The 24749-nt window shown below is 35.7% G+C and overlaps 1 protein-coding gene across 24 annotated transcripts in view; it reads left to right on the plus strand.

The window, feature by feature from the left end:
* The window catches only part of LOC143244728 (RIMS-binding protein 2-like), a 196704-nt gene that overhangs the window by 54106 nt on the left and 117849 nt on the right, over positions 1–24749 (plus strand). For all 24 annotated transcript variants that reach the window (XR_013025296.1, XR_013025295.1, XR_013025294.1 and 21 more), the window contains one exon: positions 12095–12214. Coding sequence is in view for 21 of the 24 variants with exons in the window: in XM_076489897.1 (XP_076346012.1) it covers positions 12095–12214 (120 nt within the window). In the remaining 3 variants the exon portion in view is untranslated. The remainder of the gene's footprint in view (positions 1–12094; positions 12215–24749) is intronic.

Here is a 24749-nt window from a genome sequence, read left to right on the forward strand (position 1 = left end):
TTTTGTGCGTGTTCCAAGAACTTTAGTTAATTGGAATTCGGAATAACTGCAAAATTAGTCGTTGTGCACATTTCTTCAGTACACGTTTTGATTAGAAAAAGATTTTTTTTGGTATTACGTAACCATGATAACGATTGTTTTTGTCAGTATCAAAAAAAAAAAGGTAAAATGTTAATATTTTCTTATATTAAATCCATATCGGGCTATGTTCATCGAGGGGAATCAAACTCCTGATTTTAACATTGTAAATCCAAAGACTTAACGCTGATTACGTGGAGGACTAGTGATAATTTGTATAAAATATTCACCAGTGGTTAATGTTTGCCGGATCTATTCGTATCCAAGATGCGAAACTTCTTTTGGATTTTAAAATCTAAAAGTAGAAACACTGTAATTGATTTTAAGACTTCCTCGGTGATGATGTTTATTTAGTACAAAGCTACACAATGGGCTACCCAGAAAAAGTGAAATCCATATTTTAGCTTTTTAAGTTTTTTTATTTACCGCTGATCCTTTGGGAAACTGGCTGCATTGAAAATTGATATTTGGCTAAAGTTGTTTACTACATTACTCTCTACCAGCCCTGTCCTTATCTAGAAGTAGAGCACTGATATTCATTACTGGTGGCTGAGAAAAATTAACACAATGTTTTTCTACAGTGTGTGAAGCGTTATGACACATGCTCCAGGGTAGGTTCAAAACAACAATATTCACCCATAATTATTGGTAGGCTTCTTTAGATAGCCACATTAATCCACGGATTTGATGCATTCTACATGGATTTAGGAAAATATTATTTTCACATGCGCAATCTGATGTCATTTTTAACAGTCTAAAATATATATTGACATAACTTTGGTAAACCAAGCATTTTCCCTTTTTAATAGTTTTTTATTTGTTTGTAATTAAGCACAAAGCTACACAATAGGCTATATGTGCTCTTCCCACCACGGGTATTGACACCCGGTTTCTAGTGTTGTATGTCGACAGACATATCGATGTACCACTGGGGAACTACTACTAGTTTCATAGCAATGCAGATGTTTTCAAAATTATGAGTAACTGGGAAGTTATCATTGTTAAAAATGAAATATGGTTGGGTAAGGTTGTGGTGCTTACGTTTTTTGAGATCATACCGCAAGTATATTAGATAATGCATACATGTAAGTTTTATGAAAAACATTTTGCAGCAATATTTGGGGTAGCAGTGCAAATCACTGGCTTGCATAAGAGACAGATATATATATTTTTTTATTTAGTGACCTGAGCCCGGCATGGACAGATGGTTAAGGCACTCGACTTGTAATCCGAGGGTCGCGGGTTTAAATCCCCGTCACACCAAACATGCTCATTCTTTAAGCCCTGGGGGCGTTATAAAGTGACGGTTAATCCTACTATTCGTTGGTAAAAGAGTAGTCCAAGAGTAAGCGGTGGGTGGTGATGACTAGTTCCCTTTCCTCTAGTCTTACACTACTAAATTAGGGACGGTTAGCGCAGATAGCCCTCGTGTAACTTTTCGTGAAATTCAAAACAAACCAAATCAATTACATAGTGAACCATAAAGATACTGTCGATCGATTCTGGGATCACCTGTTGCTTTTATTACAAGTGGCTGATATTGTCACAGACATTACTTTTTGTTCGCGTGTATGTGATAAGTTGGAATTTCTTATGTTGCAGTTCTTCCTTGCTAACAGTCTTATCCTTTGCTCGATTTGGAGCCATGCTTTATGTATATGTATTGGTATGTTTGTATGAGAAGAATAAGCAGGGAAAGTCCATTTAAACAGTAAAGAAAGATTGAGATATATTCTTAATCGGTGCTCCAAAACGGTTAAGTTAATACTATCTTATCAACGAAAAATATACGTTCTAGTAAACATAGATTGCCATGAAATCAATCTCTTCTTACAATTTGATTTGTGTTTGGGGAATTCTGTAGATACTGTCGCCAAACTTGTTATGATATTCCCTGTAGTTTGAGGTACTTCTAAAACCTTGTAGTAATGTAGTTTGAGTCGGTGAGTCGCACACTCAGCCCCCGCTTTTAACTTCTATTGGTTGCGTCCGAAACAGGAGTGGCTATCGATTGGTTCTTTACCACATGCGACTGAACTAGTTGTCACCGTAAAATCTTACTGCTTTCAGTTAAGCCTGGCGTAAAGTCGCTGGTAGTAGATCGTTCAGTTAGTCTTCTGACCATGATGGAAGTTTAAAGATTTTAAAGGTAGGTCAACATAAACACCAACTGATATCGAGGCTCCGTGTCATTTTAGTTCTATGTAAACATAATTTGTTACAGTTGGCCGGTAACCACATTTTGTTATACTTACAAGAATATGTCACTTGTAATGTATCTAACCAGTAACCACACTCTGTTCTATGTAAATAAATCTGTATTGTTACAACTAACCATCCTCTTGTTATAGTTGGCTGGAAACAAAATTTTGTTCTACATAAAAGAAAAAGTTCACTTGTTGTACCTGATCAGTAACCACTTTGTTGTACTAAGTAAATGTGCATTGTTACAACTAACTGTTGATCACCATGTTGTTTGTTATTGTTTTTAAATTTTTCTCTCTCACTTCCAAAGACATCCCTAAAAACAACAAAACATATACGTATTGTACAGTTTATTCCATTATAATTTATTAGTTATCTATCTTTATGTTCGACTGCTTTTTTATGTATGTTATATACTCTTCAAAAAAAGAAACGCAAAAGGCAAAATTTGAGACAAATTGTTAACAAGTTTATTCCGGGTAGTTCTGTATGACATGTGTGAAACTTTGCACATTCACTGTTGAACATCCAAAGTCTGCAAAGGCGAAGTCCACGCTCACTAGGTGAAGTTTAACGTCACTCAACTTCAATAACGAGTATGCCCCCCGTGAGCATCAATAACTGCTTGGCATCACCTGCCCATGAAAGCGATGAGATGACGAATCACATCCTGTGGAATGGCTGTTCACTCGGCCTGCAAAGCTGCTGCAAGCTGAGGTAGAGTCTGCGGTTGAGGTTGTTGCCGTCGCAGACGTCGGTCCAACTTCTCCCAAAAATGTTCGATGGGGTTTAAATCTGGTGATCTGGAGGGCCAGGGAAGAACGTTGATGTTGTGGTGTCTCAAGAAGACAGTGGTGAGTCGGTCTGTGTGAGGACGGGCGTTGTCATGTTGAAAAAAGTCGTTGACGTTCACCATGATGGGTTGCACTTGGGGCCTAAGAATCTCGTCGACGGTTGCGTACGGCCTGATCGGAAATCCTACGCAGCCCTGGTATGGTTGAGGCAGTAGACGTCGCAGTGGTGGTCCTATCCCGAAGGTGACGTAACCGGATGTAGCGATCTTGTGCGGGCATGGTCACACGAGATCTGCCAGATCATGGACGGTCACGAGTTGATCCATGTTGTTGGTGACGATTCCATAGCCTTGCGATGGTGCTTGGGTGGACATTCACAGCTCTGGCAACATCTGATCGAGATTCGCCTGCTTCCAAGCGACCAATGGCAGATGCAGTTTTCTGATTTTTTTTTTTTTTTGAGAATTTTTGCAAATTCAAACCGGAAATATTTTGAGAGGAATTGGATAGAATGTGGTGTCAGTAACTATACGTAATATTTGGAGTAAATAGAAAATACAAGAATACATATTAGTGCAGTACTCTCTCTCTTTAGTGGGATTCACAGAAAGCAGGGGTATTGTGCCTTATTTTGGTGAAATGACTCGTGAGCATTTTTCTAAATGCATTAAGAACATTACAGAAGACAAAGAAGTGTTAAAGCACCTTTGGGATATTATATTTTTTTCTCGCAAAATAAAATTTGTCGTTTAAAAGACACCCAGAAGTGTCTGACTTGCTCAACAAATGAACTTTTCTTAAATTTTAGAGCTAAATATAGCAAGACACGTGCAAGAAGCTCGGAAGAAGTATCATTTCTCACCGGGAATTGAGAATGAATTCATTGCTGTTCTAGCACAAACATTTGATAATAAATTATAATTACGTCAAGGAATCGGGATAATTCAGCCTAATTATTGAAGAAACAGCTGAGGAATCACACCTGGAAGAGGTCACATTTGTTTTGAGGTCTACGCTATATATACATAAATCCTTTCTGAAATTCATCTACTGATATCATTCTTATATTCTTCAAAGAAAAAGAACAAAATGTAATGCAAATCTGAGGACATGGTTATGATGGGGTGGCAAATATAAGTTGGCAATATAAAGGTTTGCAGTAAAAAATTATGGAACTGAAAAAGAAGGCAATATTATGTCCACTGTTTTAACAATCGCCTCAGTTTGGTACTAACTAATGCAGTTATGCAATGTATGTAAACAAAATGTTTGGAAAACTACAAGAAGTTTACATTTGTTTTCAGGAGTTATTCTCGTACTGTTGTAGTTTATTTGCTTCATTCGAATTTTGCGCAAAGTTACACGAGAGCTATTGAAATTGTATATTTACGTTTTCTAAACCTGCACCTAAATATAAGACATACGAAACCCATAAAATGTGTAAACTAGAAACAAACTATATAGAATTGTTTCTGCTAAACGAGAATAACTTCGAACCGAATATAATAGGTTTAAGATTTTAGAAATTTGGAGTAAAGAAAACTGTACTAAAACTCGCAAATATTTGTGTGTGTGTAATGATGACGACATTTTAAAGATGAAAACTGACTTCATAAATCGAAAGTTAGTTGTTGTAAACCTAATATGCATCACAGTATGTTTTTGGTCGTCACTTTTGTGTGTATGTATGTGTGTATTTTGACAAATAAGATCCGTGTAGGTTAATGTATTTCTATGTGTGTAACGCGTCATTCAACCTACGTAAAATCTACGAAAAAGATTCATTATGATTATTCGTTATTTCTGTTTCGAAGGTGATAATGTTTTTTCTTCAAAGTTGTTTTTTTAATCCAAACTCCATAAAACAGATATTTATTAGTAGTTGTTTCGAATCATTTGAAATAAAAAATAATAGTATATCTCTATTTCCTTTTATGGGTACCATTCCACTGTAACTCAGCTGTAAGTTTGGGGGTTTATAATGCTAAAATTCTGGATTTCACCCCTGTTGCGAGCCCTGTGTAGATAGCTCGTTGCGCGATTTTATGCTTAAAATAAACAACAAAAAAAGGCTTCTAAACGATCTAATCCCTTGAAAATTGGCTGTTTTTTAATGAACAAGAGAAATATCATCAAGTGTTGTAAAGACAGCCGAGCATGGCGTTATAGTTTTATATTTGTGACCTCTTTAGTTTATTGATGTGTTTCTACAGTCTCATATGAGGCCCGGCATAGCAAGGTGGTTAGGGTGTTCGACTGGTAATCTGAAGGTCGCGGGTTCGAATCCCTGTCACACCAAACATGCTCGCCCATTCAACCTTGGAGGCGGTCAGTCCCGTTATTCATGGGTAAAAGAGTAGTTTAAGAGTTAACGGTAGGTGGTGATGACTATCTGCCTTCCCTCTAGTCTTACACTGTTAAATGAGGAATGGCTAGCGCAGATAGCCCTCGCGTAGCTATGCGCGAAATTCTAAAACAAACAAACAAACAAACGATCGCGTATGAACCTTACTGATGATGTGTTACTTATTTCTGAATCCGCTCCTCTGAAAAACTTCTAGTGTACGATGAAACGGGTTCAAACGCAATTGAAGTCTTTGAGAAATTGAACATATAAAGTCACGTGTGGAGGTGGCACGGGATCGTACTAAACGTATATATTTGTTTGTACACATTCATTACCCTTCATTACTGCCAATGTTTTTTTTTTCTTCTTTTCTTTCAATTGGCGGTGTAGAACTAAAAACTATTTAATCTAGCGGCATCTGCACGAGGCATTTGGCTGATCGACTGTGTATAAAATTGTTAAGATTAACCAAATGACCTTATGGGATATCACTGAGTTCAAATGAAGGCGAAGTGAACTTTTGTTATTTTCATCTGTTCATTTTTTATCTCCTATATTTATCATATTTGGTCAGTTTCCTTTTTGAAAAGAATCAGGTCAAGTAAGTTAATCGAAACGAAACGCTCGAAGAACTTAGTTTTAAAAAAATATGGAAACTATCTGCACAATATAAATAGATACAAGATGGCGCTATTATTGGTTATACATTTCAATGAGATTGTTACGATATTGCTTTCCTTGCATAGAAATTCGCAGCATGTTTATTACAGCAGAACAAAATGTGCACGTGCTTAACCTTTCATTGCAGAAACGACATGCTGAAAATAAGATACATGATTCCTTTTAACTTGCTTTCTGTTTTTTATTATTATAACTGGTGTCTAGCGATCGATGACTACTTAGTTTTGTTCCATTTATATATATTTATGTATATATACATTTGCCTACACTAAATTTGTCTAGATATTCAAACGTTCGTAGATCGTCATATTTAATTACTTAAATGTAACATATAAAACCATTTTCATATATTGTAGTTTCTATAATGTAGATTTGGAAGCGTGATGTTTAATCAATATTTGGGGTATTTGTGTCACATTATTTTCCTGCTTTTATGGTACATTATCCAAATGTAACATATTGTGTCACATGGAAGAAAGATCTAAGATGACAATCGTTTCTTTTTCTTGATCAAAAGTATCTACGAAATAATTAAAACATCAACAGCGCGGAGAAATGGAATACTATGTAATGTTTGTTTGTTTTGAGTTTCGCGCAAAGCTACACGAGGGCTATCTGCGCTAGCTGTCCCTAATTTAGCAGTGTAAGATAGTTAGTCACCACCACCCACCGCCAACTCTTGGGCTGCTCTTTTACCAATGAACAGTGGGATTGACCATCACATTATAATGCTCCCACCGCTGAAAGGGCGAGTATGTTTGGTGTGACAGGAATTAGAACCCTTGACCCTCAGATTACGAGTCGAGTGCCTTAACCACCTGGCCATGCTGGACCTGTGTAATGTTGTATGGTAAACGCGCAAGTAAATCATATTCTGTAAAGAGTTGTACAAATAATACCTCTTTGGGCATAATAAAGTGGCTTGTTGCTCAAATTGTGTGTGGGTGGGGTGTAACGTATGTTGGAGGTCATGAAAAGATTCGGAAAAAAAAGCTACCGCAAAAATTATTTACTTTAACATTGCTACAAAAACATGCTCCGTGCTTTGGAGCTGTTGGTGTGCTAAAGAGTCTCACTGTTGAATCAGGTAAGAATAGTCCAAGAATGAGTTTGCAGAGGGTGCTGTTGACTACTCGTTTTCCCTGTAAATGTGTGATGGACAACTCACGGCTATCAAGATATAAAAACTTGGGTCCTCCTGCATCTTAACATATATCTTATATATGGCTCATTTTCATTTAAATATACTATTTTTTTTACTTATTTAAGGGCCACAAGTGTAGTCTGCATATTATTTTATCATTTAAGCATTAGGAACAACTATGCGCAGCTAAATTTTAAAATTAACAACAGAATCAAATACTAATTTTTTATGGAAACTTGAAACAATGCATACTCTCACATCCTGTGAACTATATAATTTCTATTCACTTATTTTTAAACAAGAATTAATATTTGTTAAAAAGTAATTACACATACGGTGTTTTGTCCTGAAAGAGTTATATAATGTAAAATAATGAATCGTTTTTAATTAAGGATTTCTGTAATCGAGCTAGTTTACAAACGATTTTCAATCAAGTGACATTGAATATTTGAAATTAATCAGCCATATATGCAGAATTATATTCAGTTTTGTTCTTTTTTTAAAAATAGAATGATAAAGACACTTTCTTGTATACATTATTATTCATTTCTTCGTTAAATGCCCTTTTGAACTTCAGTGTCAAAATAAACTTCTTTATTTCTTCTAATCTTTTGTGTGAGATTTGCTTTGAATTTTATCTCTACATTTTTATCTGTTAACAGTTACTCAAGTCAGGCATGTATGATATAATTTTCAGTTCAATAATACTTCTTTATAATTTAAGGTAATCCCATTTGTTACTGGAAGTCACTTGAACTTAATAGGCATTTTAAAAAAATGATTAATACTTCTGTCTAGTTTATTTTTATATGAGCTAACAAATGTAATTATAAGTACGAGCCAGATGTGCAACATGTGCAAAACAAACTAAAATATCAAACACACTGCAAATATTGTGTGAACAAAAGCTTTATAAGCACCTTACACACACATTCGAGTAGTAAAGAAACCAAATTTGGAGTAACAAGCCACAAAGCACTCGAGAAAATCTGTAGAATAAAATTAATTTCATAAAACCACACATTTTTCAAGCTGTCTTATTGACTGATTGACTAACGTTGTTGGAAAGGCACAGTTCTCTTCTGCCTTCATCTTATTCAAATCTAAATACACGTGATTAAATTCAGCTGCCTTAGTTAAAGGCATTATTCTTGGTTTAACTTATAACCTTCATGATAACAATAATCATTTTGCAACAATATTAATGAGCTAAAAGTACACTAGTGGCCATATTCTACAAATACGAGCACATTATGTGATTTGCCAAATAACAACCCGACCGTTGTTCGCTCTTCTATGTAAAATATTTTCTCAACCCAAACGAGCCGTTTTTGCATATAAATTTCTCAACAAGTGGGTTTCTCGACATCACTGACATCACTGACAACCCGACCTGTTATCACATGCTCAATCGTTTATGCGCATGCATTGTAAGAATTTATGCCGAATAATGCTGGCTTTGAAATCAGCCGAGTTATAAGTTTATGTTTTAAAACTTGGTTCTCAAGTTTGAATTCGAATCGCAACTAGCAGTGATAATTATCAACTGAGTTCAGAGTAGCTTTTGATTGTTTGAAACAGTTTACCGCTTCATAAAGAAACGGTGAAAAATATGCAATTTTTTTAGCTTTTTTCAAACAACATTACTGATTACGGTTAGTTGTTAACACACTAATTTCTGGGACCTAACTTGTTAATAAGAAAAGAAAAATGGATTGAAGCAATATATTTCAACTGACACTTTTATTTTTATTTTTTGCTATTCATTTTAAATTCTAAAACTCTAAACATTCTCATTCCTATAGTCTTCACAAGGATCAATGTGTAAAAAGAAATGTGATGGAATTTTCTAATTTGCTATACGATAGCGCTGGCATTAGTAGTTCAGTATATGGTCATATTGTATGTAAATAGGTTGATATGAAAAATTTGAAAACCTTTGAATGATTTATTTATAATGAACGAATTCGATAACTACTAAATGTCTTTAAGACGGTGAGGATAGTTTTAATGTGTAAAATCACAGGGTATCATTCTGTCGGATGTGACGTTATTCGTTAATGAAAAAACAGTTAATGTAAAATTGTAGCATATATCATTTGCTCCGAGTGCTACGTAATGCTTACAAACTATTCTTGTTGGTCAATGTTTATAACACCATTAAATATTCGATGGTGAAAAAACTGGTGATATTCAGTTCATAGGCAGAGAAACTGGCAAATCTCCCAATTGTACACCTGACATAGACAGGTTAATAACTGTTAATAATTTTAAGGTTACTATACACTACTTGTTCGCCTGTTGTTATGTATATTTTAGGACTTGTTAAATTTGAATTCTAAAAATGTCATATTTTTTGGGGGAGGGGTCATATTCATATTCTATGTTCCATATGGAATTTTCTTACGTAGGTTTCCTATACACTTTAGCATCTCTTGATACCACATCTCATCGCTTTTACTGTATTTCTTTGAAGTTCGTCATGAGATACTGTTATAATTTATCAGAAAGTTAATACTTTTTAATGAAGTTCGTTACTGTCGGAGTCTCTTAAACTACAGTTTTTTCTACCAGGTGCATAAAGCTTTTCATAGCGAGTGTACAGTTACTGAACGTTGTAGATCTAATGCAAATAAGAGGTCACAAAAGACACATTTAATATCATGATTAAGCGCAACTTTATAAATTATGGATGATAATATGTGAGACAGAACTGCACGATGCAACAATAGAATTAGCTCATTTAAGTTTGTAGTGACGTTTTAAGAACTTTCTACAATAAAATGCCATACTGGCAAGCTTGTGGTTTCAGAACCTTCTTGTCGCTTATCCTAGAAAATTTATTTTTTTTAGTAATGTGTTAGTTCACTAATGTTAATCATCATTTTTCAGAATTTGAAGTAGTTTTAGTGTAATGACATTTAAACATTATTGATTTATAAACAGATAAATGTAAGGAGGCTGGAAAAATTGAACTTTTACAGGTGAATAAGGATACTCTTGAAACATCAAGATTTTATTATTATTTTCTATTATAATGTACTAAATACATCTAAATTACAAAAACGTTTTATTTCTTACAGTGAAACAACATTTGGATTATGTCACTCTAAATAAAACCACATACATTCCATACAGTTAGAAGAGTCCAGAATGTAATTGCTACTGCAGAAGATATTAAGTCCAAAAATGCGCCTTATAACTGGTTTGCTATCCACTTTTAGTCGTTCGAGAAATAAGATATATATAAATATAAAAAAGCTATCCCCGATGGTTCTGTAGTAAGTCGCTAGGTTACAATACTAAAATTTGGATTTCGATACCCGTGGTGAGAAGAGCATAGATAGTTCATTTTCTAGCTTTGTGCTTGATAACAAACAAACGAGAGATGCTAAATGTTGCCTCCTGGTTGTTCAACGGTAAGTCTGAAGGCTTCTAATGCTAAACATCAGGTTTCGATACACTCGTAAACCGCAAGCTCAATGCTAAGTCTCTCGACTCAAACGTTAACACCCGGGGTTTGAATTCTGCGGTGAACAGAACGTATACGTCTCATTTTGTATTTTTGCTATGAAAATAAAAACAAATCAATCGATACTCGCGGTGGACACAGCACGGATAGCCCATTGTATAGTTTTGTATTTAATAACAAACAGAAACTAAAATTATTATAGTTTGATTACATCTTGTCCCGTTTTATAAACCTTTGATTACCAAAATGCGTTCTTACATATCTTAGATTTCTCCATTAGGTATCCAACACGAGTGTAATAAGCGTCAAGTATTTTTTAGAGACATATATAGATCATGTTAATCGGTACTGGATATGTTTGTAATAAGAGGATTATTCTTTCTTTCTTATGCCTCCCTTTCTCGAAAATGAAAATCAATAATGTGAAATCCAGCAAATGGTGACCACAAGGAATTTTATCTAAATAAACTAATGAAAACATGAATATTTGTGTGCTGCTGAAATCACGACATTTCACTGTAATCAATCTTTTGTTCCTAAAGTATTTTTAATAATTTGTTTATTGCGTCCCTTTTTTCTTCTTCTTTTTTGTCTGTTTGCAGGAAAATTTGCTGATTTGCAAGTAACATAATAGCTCACTCACCATTTGTTTTGTTTTGATAAATGGCATTGATAAGGTTAAGAAACTCTCATTCTTGTCAAGGTTTATATTTTCATTTTTTATGGCTCCAATTCAGTAGTATGGTTGGTAAGCCTATATAATGGAGTTATGATGTTTAACAATATATTTTTCTTACACATTTTTCTAATATGTCATTTTATAACGTTTTACAGTATGTAATTTTTGCATTTGGTAGGGGCCTAGCATGGCCTAGCGCGTTAAGGCGTGCACTTCGTAATCTGAGGGTCGCGGGTTCGCGCCCGAGTCGCGCCAAACATGCTCGCCCTCCCAACCGTGGGGGCGTTATAATGTGACGGTCAATCCCACTACTCGTTGGTAAAAGAGTAGCCCAAGAGTTGGCGGTGGGTGGTGATGACTAGCTGCCTTCCCTCTGGTCTTACACTGCTAAATTAGGGACGGCTAGCACAGATAGCCCTCGAGTAGCTTTGTGCGAAATTACAAAACAAACAAACAAACAAAGCATTTGGTAGACCTTGCATGATGTTTCTGTATGTTTCGCCTAACATTTGAAGTTCTATTATGTTTTACACATTTTTACAGTGTGAAGTCAATAATGTTGTTCTCGTGCTTGACAGACCTTACATGCGAGTTTCTAATATTTTTGCTAATTTGTTTTTAATAAAAAAACGTAGCTGTTTTCTTTGGTAGGATTAAAGTTTTAATTTTTAGAATATTATATTTTATTTTTCAGGCCGCCCGTAGAACTGTTGATGCTGACCTCAGTAAATACGTAGCACTTGAACAAACCAACCAGGCTCTTCGTCAGCGCTTGGAAGAGTTGAACCAACTTTTAAAGCAGAACCAAAATGTTGTAAGTGCACAGGAACATTTAACCAGGCTGACTTGCATAGAAGTTGGTCGGCAAAATATACTTAGAGATATATGGCACCCCTATAAGATCTTGGTCAACACTGCTTAAAATATGTATGCATTTGCTTTTAAGAAAAACTTTAAAATTAGAAAGTTATATCCTATTCTCATACAATTTTAAATAGTTAGGGTAATGTTGTGGAGGATGGATACCAATAATTGTTATGGTTAATATGCTATAATATAATCTAATCCTGATTATCATTAGTTACTATATCTCTATAAATCATATTATCTGTCTGCTTGAAGTCTTAATATCACAAGTTCTTGTGAGGAACTGACAACACCAATTTTGATAAACATTTGGTAGAGAAACTCAGGTGAAACCCATAAACTTGGAATTTAAATGAATAAGCAACCAGTAAACAATTGAATTTAGCAGTGATTTAAATTTTTAGTACGTAAATCTGACGCCAAACGAAATTATCACGTGATGTGTTACGCGCAGCAGAGATAACTTTGCTTATCACCCTTATTCAGGAGACTAGGTTTGAAGATAGGTCTTCTTGTCGTAAAGGCAAGAGTCATCCGGGCTCTCACCCCAGTAGGACTTGAACCAACTAAATTAACTGAGTGTTTTTTCGAGGTATAGCCATATTTTGCTGAGTTTAGTGCTGGTTTGGAATTGAAGCGTTCAACTCGTAATTTGAGGGTCGTGAATTCGAATTCCCGTCGCCTCGAGTAACTTTGCACAAAATTTAAACCAAACCAAACAAACTAATGGGGTCTACATTATCAGACAGACTCCTAGATAACTTGCTTCAATATTATGAGAAAAACCTCAATAAAAATAAATTGATGAGCAAGCTAGAGAGTTACATAATACAAAATGAACCAAGCCCTAAGTATCTTTCTCTTCTAAACATCATAAACATGAAACTTCCAGGCCAAACAGTACTAGGCTAACTGAATCTTAGATACAAACTTTATCGTGAGCATAGACTAATAGTGCGATCATGCATAAGTGAAGTTAGTGAAAATGTATAATTTAATGTTACCTCATGAATTAGACATGGAACAAAAACGGTGTGTTAATTAAATTGCGGGCAACGGACAAAAGTTTACATACTCTGAGTAATACAACAAAGAAACTAGGGTTAGTACCTAGAATTCAGTAACAATGCAAAATTATAGCAATTACTGAGACAGACGAAGAGATCAATGCTGAACCTGACCCTCCCTGGTCCAAAACATGGGCCGAAGTCTGTTGAAGAAGAAAGGAGTCTACATTAATAAGCATTGTTGTGTATGATGTTTTCTCTCTCACTTGGGTCTTTAAGTAGTTTGGTGTGTAGAACTGAGATTGTATTGTGTTGTGGCTCTGAATACTGTTCCGACTTTAGGTTCACATATTTTCCATGTGTTTTCAGAAAGACCTTTGACCTAGGGAAAATAAAATATAATTGCTTTTTATTAGCGCTGTATTTTTACATCAAGTGTTTAGAATGCCTATTGCCAAGGAAGGTTGTAGTGATGCATTCTTCCCCATTTCGCTTCATAACTTCATTATTACAAATTTTGCTTATTCTTGTAAAGAGGCAGTCTATGGCATTTGTTAGGATGTTTTGGTTTATGGTCGCTGTATTTCCTGTAGTATACATTCTTAAGGGAGTAAAAAGGTGCAATTCTGTAAATTCATTATTGCTAATAAGATAATAATTCACACCCTTAAAGCTAAAGCAAGTAAAAATGTACATCTTTGCAATTTATGTAAAGGTGTGAATTTATGAATAGAATGAAAAATAACGTTTGTGTCACATGAACATATATAAAACACCTGTTAATAGAACTACTTCCGATGATGATGGAGTAAAATACCACTGAAACGTGTAGAATTTCCCTACGAGCCTGATGCTGTTTTAACATATTACTGTGCACTTAAAACGTTATGTGTTATTTTAACCTTGCTTAATTTATGCACAAACACCGTCATTTATCATATTTGGTATAATCAACATTAAAATAATTTTATGATTACAATAACATTGTGTACAATAACATTTGTAGACGATATTAACTGTTCAAATCCCCTCGGTGGGCTCAGCAGATAGCCCGATGCAGCTTTGCTATAAGAAATCACACACATTAACTGTTCAAAATACGTACATATACAGTTAAGCTAACTTTTTGGAACTCTGGCTTCTTAAAATGATCATCATTTAACCCTTCATAATTTAGTTGTGGGAGAGAGATAACTTTTTTAAAGAAAGATGTGAATTCATACTGTATCAGCACCTCGCGCTCATTACAGTGTGAAATAACATTTTTTAAAGGTTGTATGAGATATGTGTCTTGATAAATACCACGTCTATGAAAAGGAGCTTATCTTTTGCGTTTCTGTTGTGAACGATATTGCTGGATGTTGTCTGTTCAAGGTTATCATGAATTATTGAATATTGACTATATATATAGTGTGTAGCTATGTTACAAATTTGTTATACCTGAGCTAAATCCTCAGTCTTAGAGCAGTTGCACGCTAAATTTGTACAGGTTACCTTAACAGTCTGGATCATGTAGAAAATTTTATACAAATCAATTATTAGGAATAAATGTCTTATTACAGTCAACAAATGAAATATAATACAATATATTTTTCTCAAAACTTCGTTTATCATAACTTGTAAGACTTTAGTGCTCTCCAAGCAGTCACACAGACATTGACTTACAAAAAGTAAGAATGCAAATAACTATCTGATATAATCAGGTTAACTGGTTCTCTTGCAAGTATTAGATAGGTCCGTTTAATAATTGAAGAATCGGACATGAAATTGGAAATTTACAGAATAATCTGAATTTGAAAACTCGACTGAGTCTTGAGGTATGTGAGAAATAAACAAATTAGACAAGTCTGATAAAATATAAAAGCAATATTTATTAAGAACACAAAAAAATCGTTGTATATGTATAGACAAAAGGACGACTGCTTCTACTGAATCAGTGAGTTGGCAGTTTTCTTTCTCTCAAGACAACTTTCTGTCTAACTAAACGTTTTGTAGATATTTGAAAGTATAAATGTTCCAATCTAACAAAAAACTTCGTATTTTTTCTATGTGACAATGTCACCACGTAACTGTTTATTCTTCCACAGTATTCATTCTCTGTTACGTACAGACATCATTTACTCAGCCCGTAAAGAATGTTGCAGTCGTTAACCTTTTGACACGGATATGTGATGCTACTGCAACATTCCCTAGAGCAAAGTATATATTATTTGCTATAAAGAATAAAAACAGAAAAATATTAAAACGAAACAATTTAACTGGTTTTATGGGTCACGTGTTTATGTCAAAACTGCAAGAAACAAAATTAATGATTTTTTTTTAAACCCTATGTTATTAAAGATGATGGAAAGACACATGGTATGTCCACCTGTCATAACTACATTGTTGACGACCTAAGTCAGAAAACCATACCTTTTCGGTGAATTACAAATAAGTCAATTGTAAATCGCTTTGTAGATTTCTGTATTAAATTACAGTATTCACCTACATCTGCTATGCAATAACATAATCGATATTTTGTAGACTTATGCATACATTTAACAAATATCTTAAGATACTTTCTTTTATTGAAGGTAGCGAAAATCTCCCAGTGTGGTGTGATTTTAATGTTATATGTGACTAAAGCTGCAAAAGGCAGGGGCGTAGCCAAGGGGTTGGGGTTAACCCCCATGAACTTTCTGGACAAGTTCATTTGCCACCTGTGAAGTTTCATAAAGATCCGTAATTGCATGGCAGATAATTTCACACACAACAAATGGTCAAGTGCAAATTTCTGATTGAACACTCTTTTAATACAGCAAGTTTTGTCAGAACTTGGGAAATACAATCGAATATCTATGAAAGGCTCAAACGCCTGTTTGTTCTTGCCAGGACATCTACAATACAGTTTGGTTCAACTTTAATATCACGGTGAGTGTATAATGAGGCCAGGCCACTCAATCGATCTTCAGTGATGGTATTTCTCAAATACGTTTTGAGTCTTCTGAGAGTTGAAAACGAACGCTCCACTGAGCTCGTTGATTCAAGCAGCGTGACAAATACTTCCAACAGTCTAGAAATGACTGGGAACATTTCTGCATTGCATGTGCATCTATGACATTTTTTGGTCTGTTGTTCGCAAGTGATTTGTACCAAACCCTAAGTTCACCTACTGCAGCTAGTGAAGTCTGTCAATGTCAGCCTTGTATATATTGACCAACTCTTTAATTTGGTCACATTGTTGTGCTGTAGGTTCTGACCGTTCTGTGGTAGATCCTGATGGTAGTAGACACATAAAGTTTGTAAGGAGAGTTTTATGACGGTCACATATTTGTGAAAGAAAGTGATTAACAAAAGGTACAAATAGAACAATACGAAAGCACTCCTTAGGGCTAGTGGTTTGTGGGTTAGCACGGAACATCTGTCTTTTAGCCCGCCTTGGCATTATGATGTCAATTTGAAGCTCACTACACAGAGTTTGAGCCTCACAGAAAATGTTGTTAAATTCATTCATAGTATTATTTCTGAGTGAACGGATTAAATCCGTTCACTATTTCTGCGTGGTGCATCGCAGCACCTAAATCAATGTTCTGTTGCTGCAGTAAGTTGCACAGAGGTAAACTAAAGGAAAACAATTTAGCAATGGTAAGTAGAGTGATGATGAATTCTGGCTGTGTTATAGAACGCAACAATTGATTGACTTGCGTGGCAGAATCTCTGTCTTGCCAACCTGATATGGTCTCAAGGGCATCTGCGACTGCATGGATTAATTCTAGAAAGATAATGACTGAGTCGTACCTCTCAACCCACCGGGTAGGGCAGAGACCTTTCAAACTTTTTTTTTTATTCAGGTGTTTTATTCTCCACCGAAAGAACCAAAACGTGCTTTCGTTTTGGTGTATTGAGAAAGTTTTCAATGTTAGAAATTACTCCCATGCAATTTCGCACAGGAACTTCTTTACAAGCATCAGAAATTGCTAAGTTTACGGAATGGACACTGCAGTGTACATAGGGTGCAAGTGGAAATTTATCAGTTATGTGTCTCTAGACATCATTGAATTTCTCACTCATAGAGGTAGTAGCACCGTCGTACCCTTGTCCTCGCAGGTAAGCCATGTCAATACTATATTTTGTCAGATTGGTTATGATAACATCAGCCAAGTTTCTGCCTGTCACATCATAAACAGGTATAAATTGCAAAAAATCTTCTCTCATTGCAACAGAGTTGTCATTGGCATGCAAATATCTAACATACAGTGAAAACTGTTCAATGTCTGAAATATCTGTTGTTCCATCAGCTAATATTGAGAAACACTTTGCAGCATCAACCCTGTTGACCAAAGCATCAAGAACATGAGTATTACAGGCATTGATGATTTTATTTTGAATTTGAGGACTCAGATAGTACCATTCCTGTTTGTACTCTTAAGGCTTGGTGAAAGCTTGACATCACCCTTTGCCCTGTAGCGCAAAATTGCCCGAAAATTTCCATCATTATTGATGGGCTCCTCATCAGTTTCACCAACAAACATTGGACCACAATCATATTTTCCCCTCAAAGTTAAACCCTGTCTCCCACACAGCAATATAGTATCAATAATAGGCATTAAATATTGCTGGTTCTGTTCAATTTCTTGCTTGTAAGTTGCATCAAGCTGCAAGTGCACAGATGAACTTGTGTTTACGACCTGTAGAAAATTTTTAGCTTTTTCTTTGCTGTCTTGGTGGTACTGTTTTAATTCATGTGCCTTGAAGTCTTCAACAGCCTTCTTCCAGTTTGTGTATGGAAATTTCACTAGTTGTCCCAATTTCTGGCTTCCAACACTAGCAACATCAGGAGCAAAAAGACAGCAGTACTTGGAGAAAGCACCCTTTGCATGTTGACTGTAGAGTAGCCAGCTCCACTATGAAAGCCAACGATGCAGAGTGTTTGCATGATTTTTAATACAAAATTAATATAATGAAGAGTCGACTTACCTGTTTACCAATGCTGACATCATCAGAAATGTAATTTCCAATGTCCCAGACTGGACCTGAGGTGGTAGTGGCAGCACTGGTAGAAGGCCACGGTGATGACTCTGACAATTTAGTTGTCAATTCTGATTCAACCTGATTGGCTGCAGCAGATTGATCAGGTTCAGCCTCATGAATGGGTTTAGAGAACCCATGCAGTGTCTTTTGCTTTTTCAGGCTCGACATAGTGAATGATTGTTTATCGCAACTTCTGTTTGTCAACGTCACATCCACAGTACCATTGGCGCCATCTATTATAAATGATTCACTATAGATAGCGCCAATGGTACTAGGTTAGTGACATGGTGCTGCCAGTCTGCCACGGTGCCACCCACTGTTTATTTGTGAAGTTAATTCTTGAAATCCAGGGAATCTGAACATACACTGTCCATGATACTTGAATACAGATTATAGAGACTATACATATATTTTGCTCTTTCCTGAGTGACTTTATATTTTATATGTTGATGACAGGACTGTAGGCCTATTTTGCTGGACCTGATAACTTTAAGTTATATATTATATATATAGGTCTATATATTTATTTATGATTAAAAAAATAAGACAAACACCTCAGTGTGCCATTCTGAAATTTGCCAAAAAGGTGGTCTCAGAATGTATAATTCAGGCTTTTCTTTTATGTTTGAATTAAAAAATTTCCTGCGGGGGCATGCCCCCGGACTCCCCTAGCATAACTTCGCTTGAGTGCATCAAGCACTCAAACTAACCCCAAATGGCCATTTCTGGCTACGTCCCTGAAAGAAGGTCAACTTAAGTACATTTATAAAAGCAAAAATGTGAAACAAATCTTGATGCAAACTTATTTAGTTACGATTGGTTAAAACACTTAACATACTGACGACTATTGCTGAGTGGTTGCCGAGTGCAAATGAGCTGGCATAAATTTTGCTTAAATATTTGCAACATAAAAAACGTAACACCTGACAAACATATGAATACATCATAAACACTATTACAGCATTCTTTCTGAAACTGGGGAAAATATATATCATTACAGAAAATATATTAAAAATTAAATAATGCAATTAAAAGACATAAATGAGGCGATCAGTGTTCTCAGTTAAACTCGTAATGAGACCCAAACGATTTCTAGACCCATATCAAGATATACAATGGATAAAAAAACTAAATACACCACGCTTAAACAAAACAAGACTAAATGCCTCGTATTAACTCAAAGCAACTAACTACGTCACATGTACACAATATTAAATACTACAAACATAAAACAACACCAAACACCCGCAGTCACACAAAACACCACTGGATTTTCCACACCCACGAAAAAAATACTAAATACCCCACACTCACACAAAAGGACACTAAATAGCCTGAACTCACACAAAACTTCACATAATTGAATACCAACAAACAAAAAACAGATGTCTTCAAAGTGCAACTGCAGAAAATATATATGTGTAGGTGTAAAACTATTTCATACCTTCACTAAATATTTCTTCTATTATAAAGTTACGAGTAAGGGTAAACTAGTATATAAACCAGAAAATCAGGTTTATTGGTCTCATCAGCTCCATAGGCGCCTCCCAGTGGCACAGCGGTATGTCTGCGGACTTCCAGCTAGAATCCAGGTGTCGATACCCGTGGTGGTCAGAGCACAGATAGCCCATTGTGTTTATTTTCCATAAACGAAGGTTTTGTTCTCTGATGAGAAAAAAATTAACCTGGATGGTCCAGATGGCTTCCAACGTTACTGGCATGATAAGGATATTCCACCGGAAACATTTTCTACACGATACAGTGGAGGATGTTCCATCATGATCTGGAGTGCTTTATCCTTCTATGGAACAATGGAACTTCAGATTATACAGGGGCGTCAACAGCAGATGACTATATTGGCATGTTGGAGAGAGGATCCTTATTGATTGAAGGCTCTCGCTTGTGTGGAAATCACTGGATCTTTCAGCAGCATAACGCTGAATTTCGTTACGTGTTTACCGATTAACGCTTCGTTTCAGTGTGGTCTTAAACTTTTGACCAGCTAGTATTTAGGCTAATTTCATAGTGTTCACATAAAAAAGTTTTTTTTTTTATTTTCCCTTTTCTTATTTTCATCTTTCGAAGCTCTACTAAAATAAGTGATTGAGTCTAACAACGCAAAATGCATATTTTTCCTTTATCTTTGTTGACCTTAAGATTTTGGCCAGTAGTGTATATATGATTAACGTTTACGTGGAGATGTCTCATAGGGTTTGGAATAAAATGATATATATAAGCAACCACGATATTTCAGGTCATAGCTAAATATGAAACTATTTCCTTTATCGTACATTATTTTCATTTTTGTGACCATTATTACGCATTATTGAACGACATTGCTACTCTATTCTAACAAGATTCTGTGAAGAACAGAGAGATCAATCTTAGATCAAACGTCTTGAGAAGCTATCCACAGACCTTCCACTGTACGGGGATATCGGCTTCAAAAATCACGCTCAAGTAGACCATAATATTTTGTTGTTGGAGCGAAATTAGGGAGCTTCATGTACATGTGACAAAATTGGCGTTTTTGGTCTCTTTCCCAATTTTAACTTGTTTCTTAATGTACCAGGAAATATGTCCAGTTTTTGGTTTTAACTTATGCTAGTAACTTGTGAATTTTCTATCTTTTTTGTCAACTTTATATATTTGATGATTACCTTGTTAACGGTACTAGAAAATATGCCCATCTTCTATGCAATGACTTTTTTCAGGCTTCAGTTTTCTCTTTAATAACTTTAAGCTTCGGCTTATATATTGCAATATAGCTTCACATTAGATTGGAATATGGTTTTGTAGCTCATTTCAATAATGTGTTTAATGATGTGTGTTTTGTTTTGATTCAATGAAGAACACTGAAGTTTTTAATGATGTTGTTTTGCTTTTCTTTATTTAATAATAAATAGTGCTGTACAAATAACCTTCAGTTATAAGTCTACTAAAGTGATTTGCACCAGAGATTTGTTCTGAACCAAATATGTAGGTGCTAAATTTATCGCTTTTAGTGATATTTCTCACATGTATATCTATACACCACTATCTGAATATATGCTAATCGTTCTTGTAAAAATGTTATTAACCTTTAAGTAGTTGTCACAGTGTCATGCTCCCCGCTAGTACAGCGGTAAGTCTACGGATTTACAACGCTAAAGTCAGGGCTCGATTCCCTTCGGTGGGTTCAATAGATAGCCCAACGTGGCTTTGCTATAAGAAAAACACACATATACATGTCTCGAATGTTCACTTTGTAATGATATTCATTGTTAATTAAAGAAATGCTCAATGCTATAGTCAACTAACCACTCGAAAAAGTATAGAAATTTCACTGGACGTTCAATATTTGTTGTGTATTAATAATCGCAAAATATAGAATTAAATTGTTATTTACCCCACCAGTGTGGACCACGGGCATTTTGTTTTATATTCTTGTACTAAGAATATCTTCACTCTATTTATTTCTTTTAAATTATAATGGAATAACTATGAACTTTTGCTCAAGAAAGGATTTGACCAACACGTTAATTCAAGCACGTTTATCACTTTAACTTGCACTTTTATTTACTTTATCCTGAAACTTGATCCCGGAGATTTCTGTAATATTTGTAACGGAGAAAGGAGACAATCAAAGAATCGAAGTTTAATATTCTAGGGTTTTGGTAGAGAATGTTTAGCTATTAATCTTGAGAAATTCTTTTTTGTCATGGTGAAAAGTTGTAATAATTGCTGTACTTTTGAACACACCAATACTGTGGTGAGTGGTCTTAGAAGTTAACAATAATTTGGTTTGGTTTGTTTGTTTGTTTTGAATTTCGCGCAAAGCTACTCAAGGGCTATCTGCGCTAGCCTTCCATAATTTAGCAGTGTAAGACGAGAGGGAAGGCAGCTAGTCATCATCACCCACCGCCAACTCTGGGGCTACTCTTTTACCAACGAATAGTGGGATTGACCGTCACATGGTAACGCCCCACGGCTGAAAGAGCGAGCATGTTTAGTTTTTTGTTTGTTTGTTTGGGAATTTCGCACAAAGCTACTCGAGGGCTATCTGTGCTAGCCGTCCCTAATTTAGCAGTGTAAGACTAGAGGGAAGGCAGCTAGTCATCACCACCCACCGCCAACTCTTGGGCTACTCTTTACCAACGAATAGTGGGATTGACCGTCACATTATACACCCCCACGGCTGTATAAGGAGGGCGAGCATGTTTAGCGCGACGCGGGCTCGAACCCGCGACCCTCGGATTACGAGTCGCACGCCTTACGCGCTAGGCCATGCCGGGCCTTGCATGTTTAGTGGGACTGTGATTCGAACCCGTGACCCTCAGATTACAAGTCAAACGCCTTAACCCACCTGGCCATGCCGGGCCCGTTCGCAATGATAACTGTATCTCAGAACGACTAGTTTGGGTATTAACACTTTTACTAATAAAACAGAGAACAACGTTTCGACCTTTCTGAGTCATCTTCAGGTTAACAAAAATGATAAATACTCAACGGCAACATCTATTTTATGCGCCAACCAGATGTAATTTTAATTCTTGCGAATGATTTAGTAAAGGCTTTTCTATTAAACATGGCCACGTAATTTATAAATCAAAACTTACTAGAAAGCTGTGTTTTGTTTATTCTGATAGAATCAAATGTAAAGAAAAAACTGTATGAGGGAAATTCTAGTTTTGTTTAGCTGGCAGAATAGTTCTTTGATAGATATAGAAAAGACTGTATTTTTATTTTATTTTAAAACTTCTGGAATTGGCAAGTTTCCCGAGTAATTAGCGACGTTTACTTTGAATAATGAGTGATCCTCCTTTTTACTGGGTTGATGTTTAAGACATTGCAAGACTAATTTTCCTAATGCCGATTCTGAAGTTCTTATAAATGTCAAATTATACAATAATTAAATATATATATTTAATAACAGGAAATATTTATTCATTTTTGCAATAAGGGCATGTTAATTACAAAAAGTAAAATGGGCTATCTGTGCTCTGTCTACCATAGGTATGGAAACCCAGAAGCGGTGTGAGTCCGCAGACATACAAGTGGGAGAAGGGGACAATAAAATTTGTTGTGAGAACATTCGTGCAGACACTTGTACTAAAGAATAAGTGAAGAGTGGTGGACATTTTGTGATAATAAATTTTATTGTGCTTTTTTTTCCCTTCCTAAAGTGCGATTATTTCAATTTTAGATATTCCAAGTACAACAATTTTCATCACAAGGTCGGACATGTCTTAGTGGTTTGCGGATCTAGATATTTGAGGCATGATGCCGTTAAACACGCTTTGTACTTTCATCTGTACGTGAGCGCATTATAAAAGTTGCGGTCAATACCGTTATTCGTTGTATCAGTAGAGCTGCTGCGTTTTTGCCTTCTACTTTGTCAGCTCCTAGTGGCTTATCATTAAGTCTTGGACCTTATAACAGTAAAAACCTGATTTCAATATCCATTGTAGACTTGAAGGCATAGCACAGATAATCCACTGTGTAGCTTTGTGCTAAATAACAAACGAACCCTCTTGTTAGTGGTTCAAAAGCGGAAACAGCTATACTTGAACCCAAGTGGTTTCAGACATAGCTGTCTAGCCGGTTTACACATATGATAACGATTGGGTTTAAAATATAAAAAAATGTCATTTTTTTAAGGACCTGACATGACCTGGCGGTTAAAGGCGTTCCAATCCTATCACCGAACATATTTGCCATTCCAAACGTGGGGCAATATAATATGAGGTCATTCTCACTATTTGTTTCTCCAAAAATTTGCGGTGAATGTTTTTTGACTATTTGTCTTTCTCCCAGTCTATCTAGCTCAGATAGCCCTCTAGTAGCTTGTCCCATCCTCCCACGGTGGCACAATTGTAAGTCTGCGGGTGTATAACGCTAGAAACCAGGTTTCGATATTCAAGGTGGGCAGAGTACAAAAGTGTTTAACTTAAAAAAGAAAACTTTGCGCAAAGCTCAAAAACAAACAATTTGTTTCTGAATTTCACGCAAAGCTAAATGAGGGCTATCTGCGTTAGCCATCCATAATTTAGCAGTGTAATATTAGAGAGAAGGCAGCTAGTCATCACCACTCATCGTCAATTCTTGAACTACTCTTTTACCAACGAATAGTAGGATCGACCGCAACCTTATAACGCCCCCTCGACTGAAAGAGCGAACATGTTTGGTGTGACGGGAATTTGAACCAGACAGCCCTCTGATTACGAGTCAAGCGCCCTAACCACCTGGCTATGCCAAGCGTCAAACATAATCAAAATTATATACCGTCTGATTACTCAACAAGTTTGTGGACGTTGAATGATTTTATTTTTCACCTTTGAATTATATTTTTTTTCTAATTTTCGTGACATAAAATGCCTCTGTCAATAATTTGAGTGAAATATATAAAAATATACTTGAAATAACCTTTCGTCCTATGTGAAGCATTATTTAATTACGAATGTCAAAAATCAATTTGTTAATTAT

Source organism: Tachypleus tridentatus, chromosome 2 (assembly GCF_004210375.1).
Source record: "Tachypleus tridentatus isolate NWPU-2018 chromosome 2, ASM421037v1, whole genome shotgun sequence".
NCBI classification, from domain to species: Eukaryota; Metazoa; Arthropoda; class Merostomata; order Xiphosura; family Limulidae; genus Tachypleus; species Tachypleus tridentatus.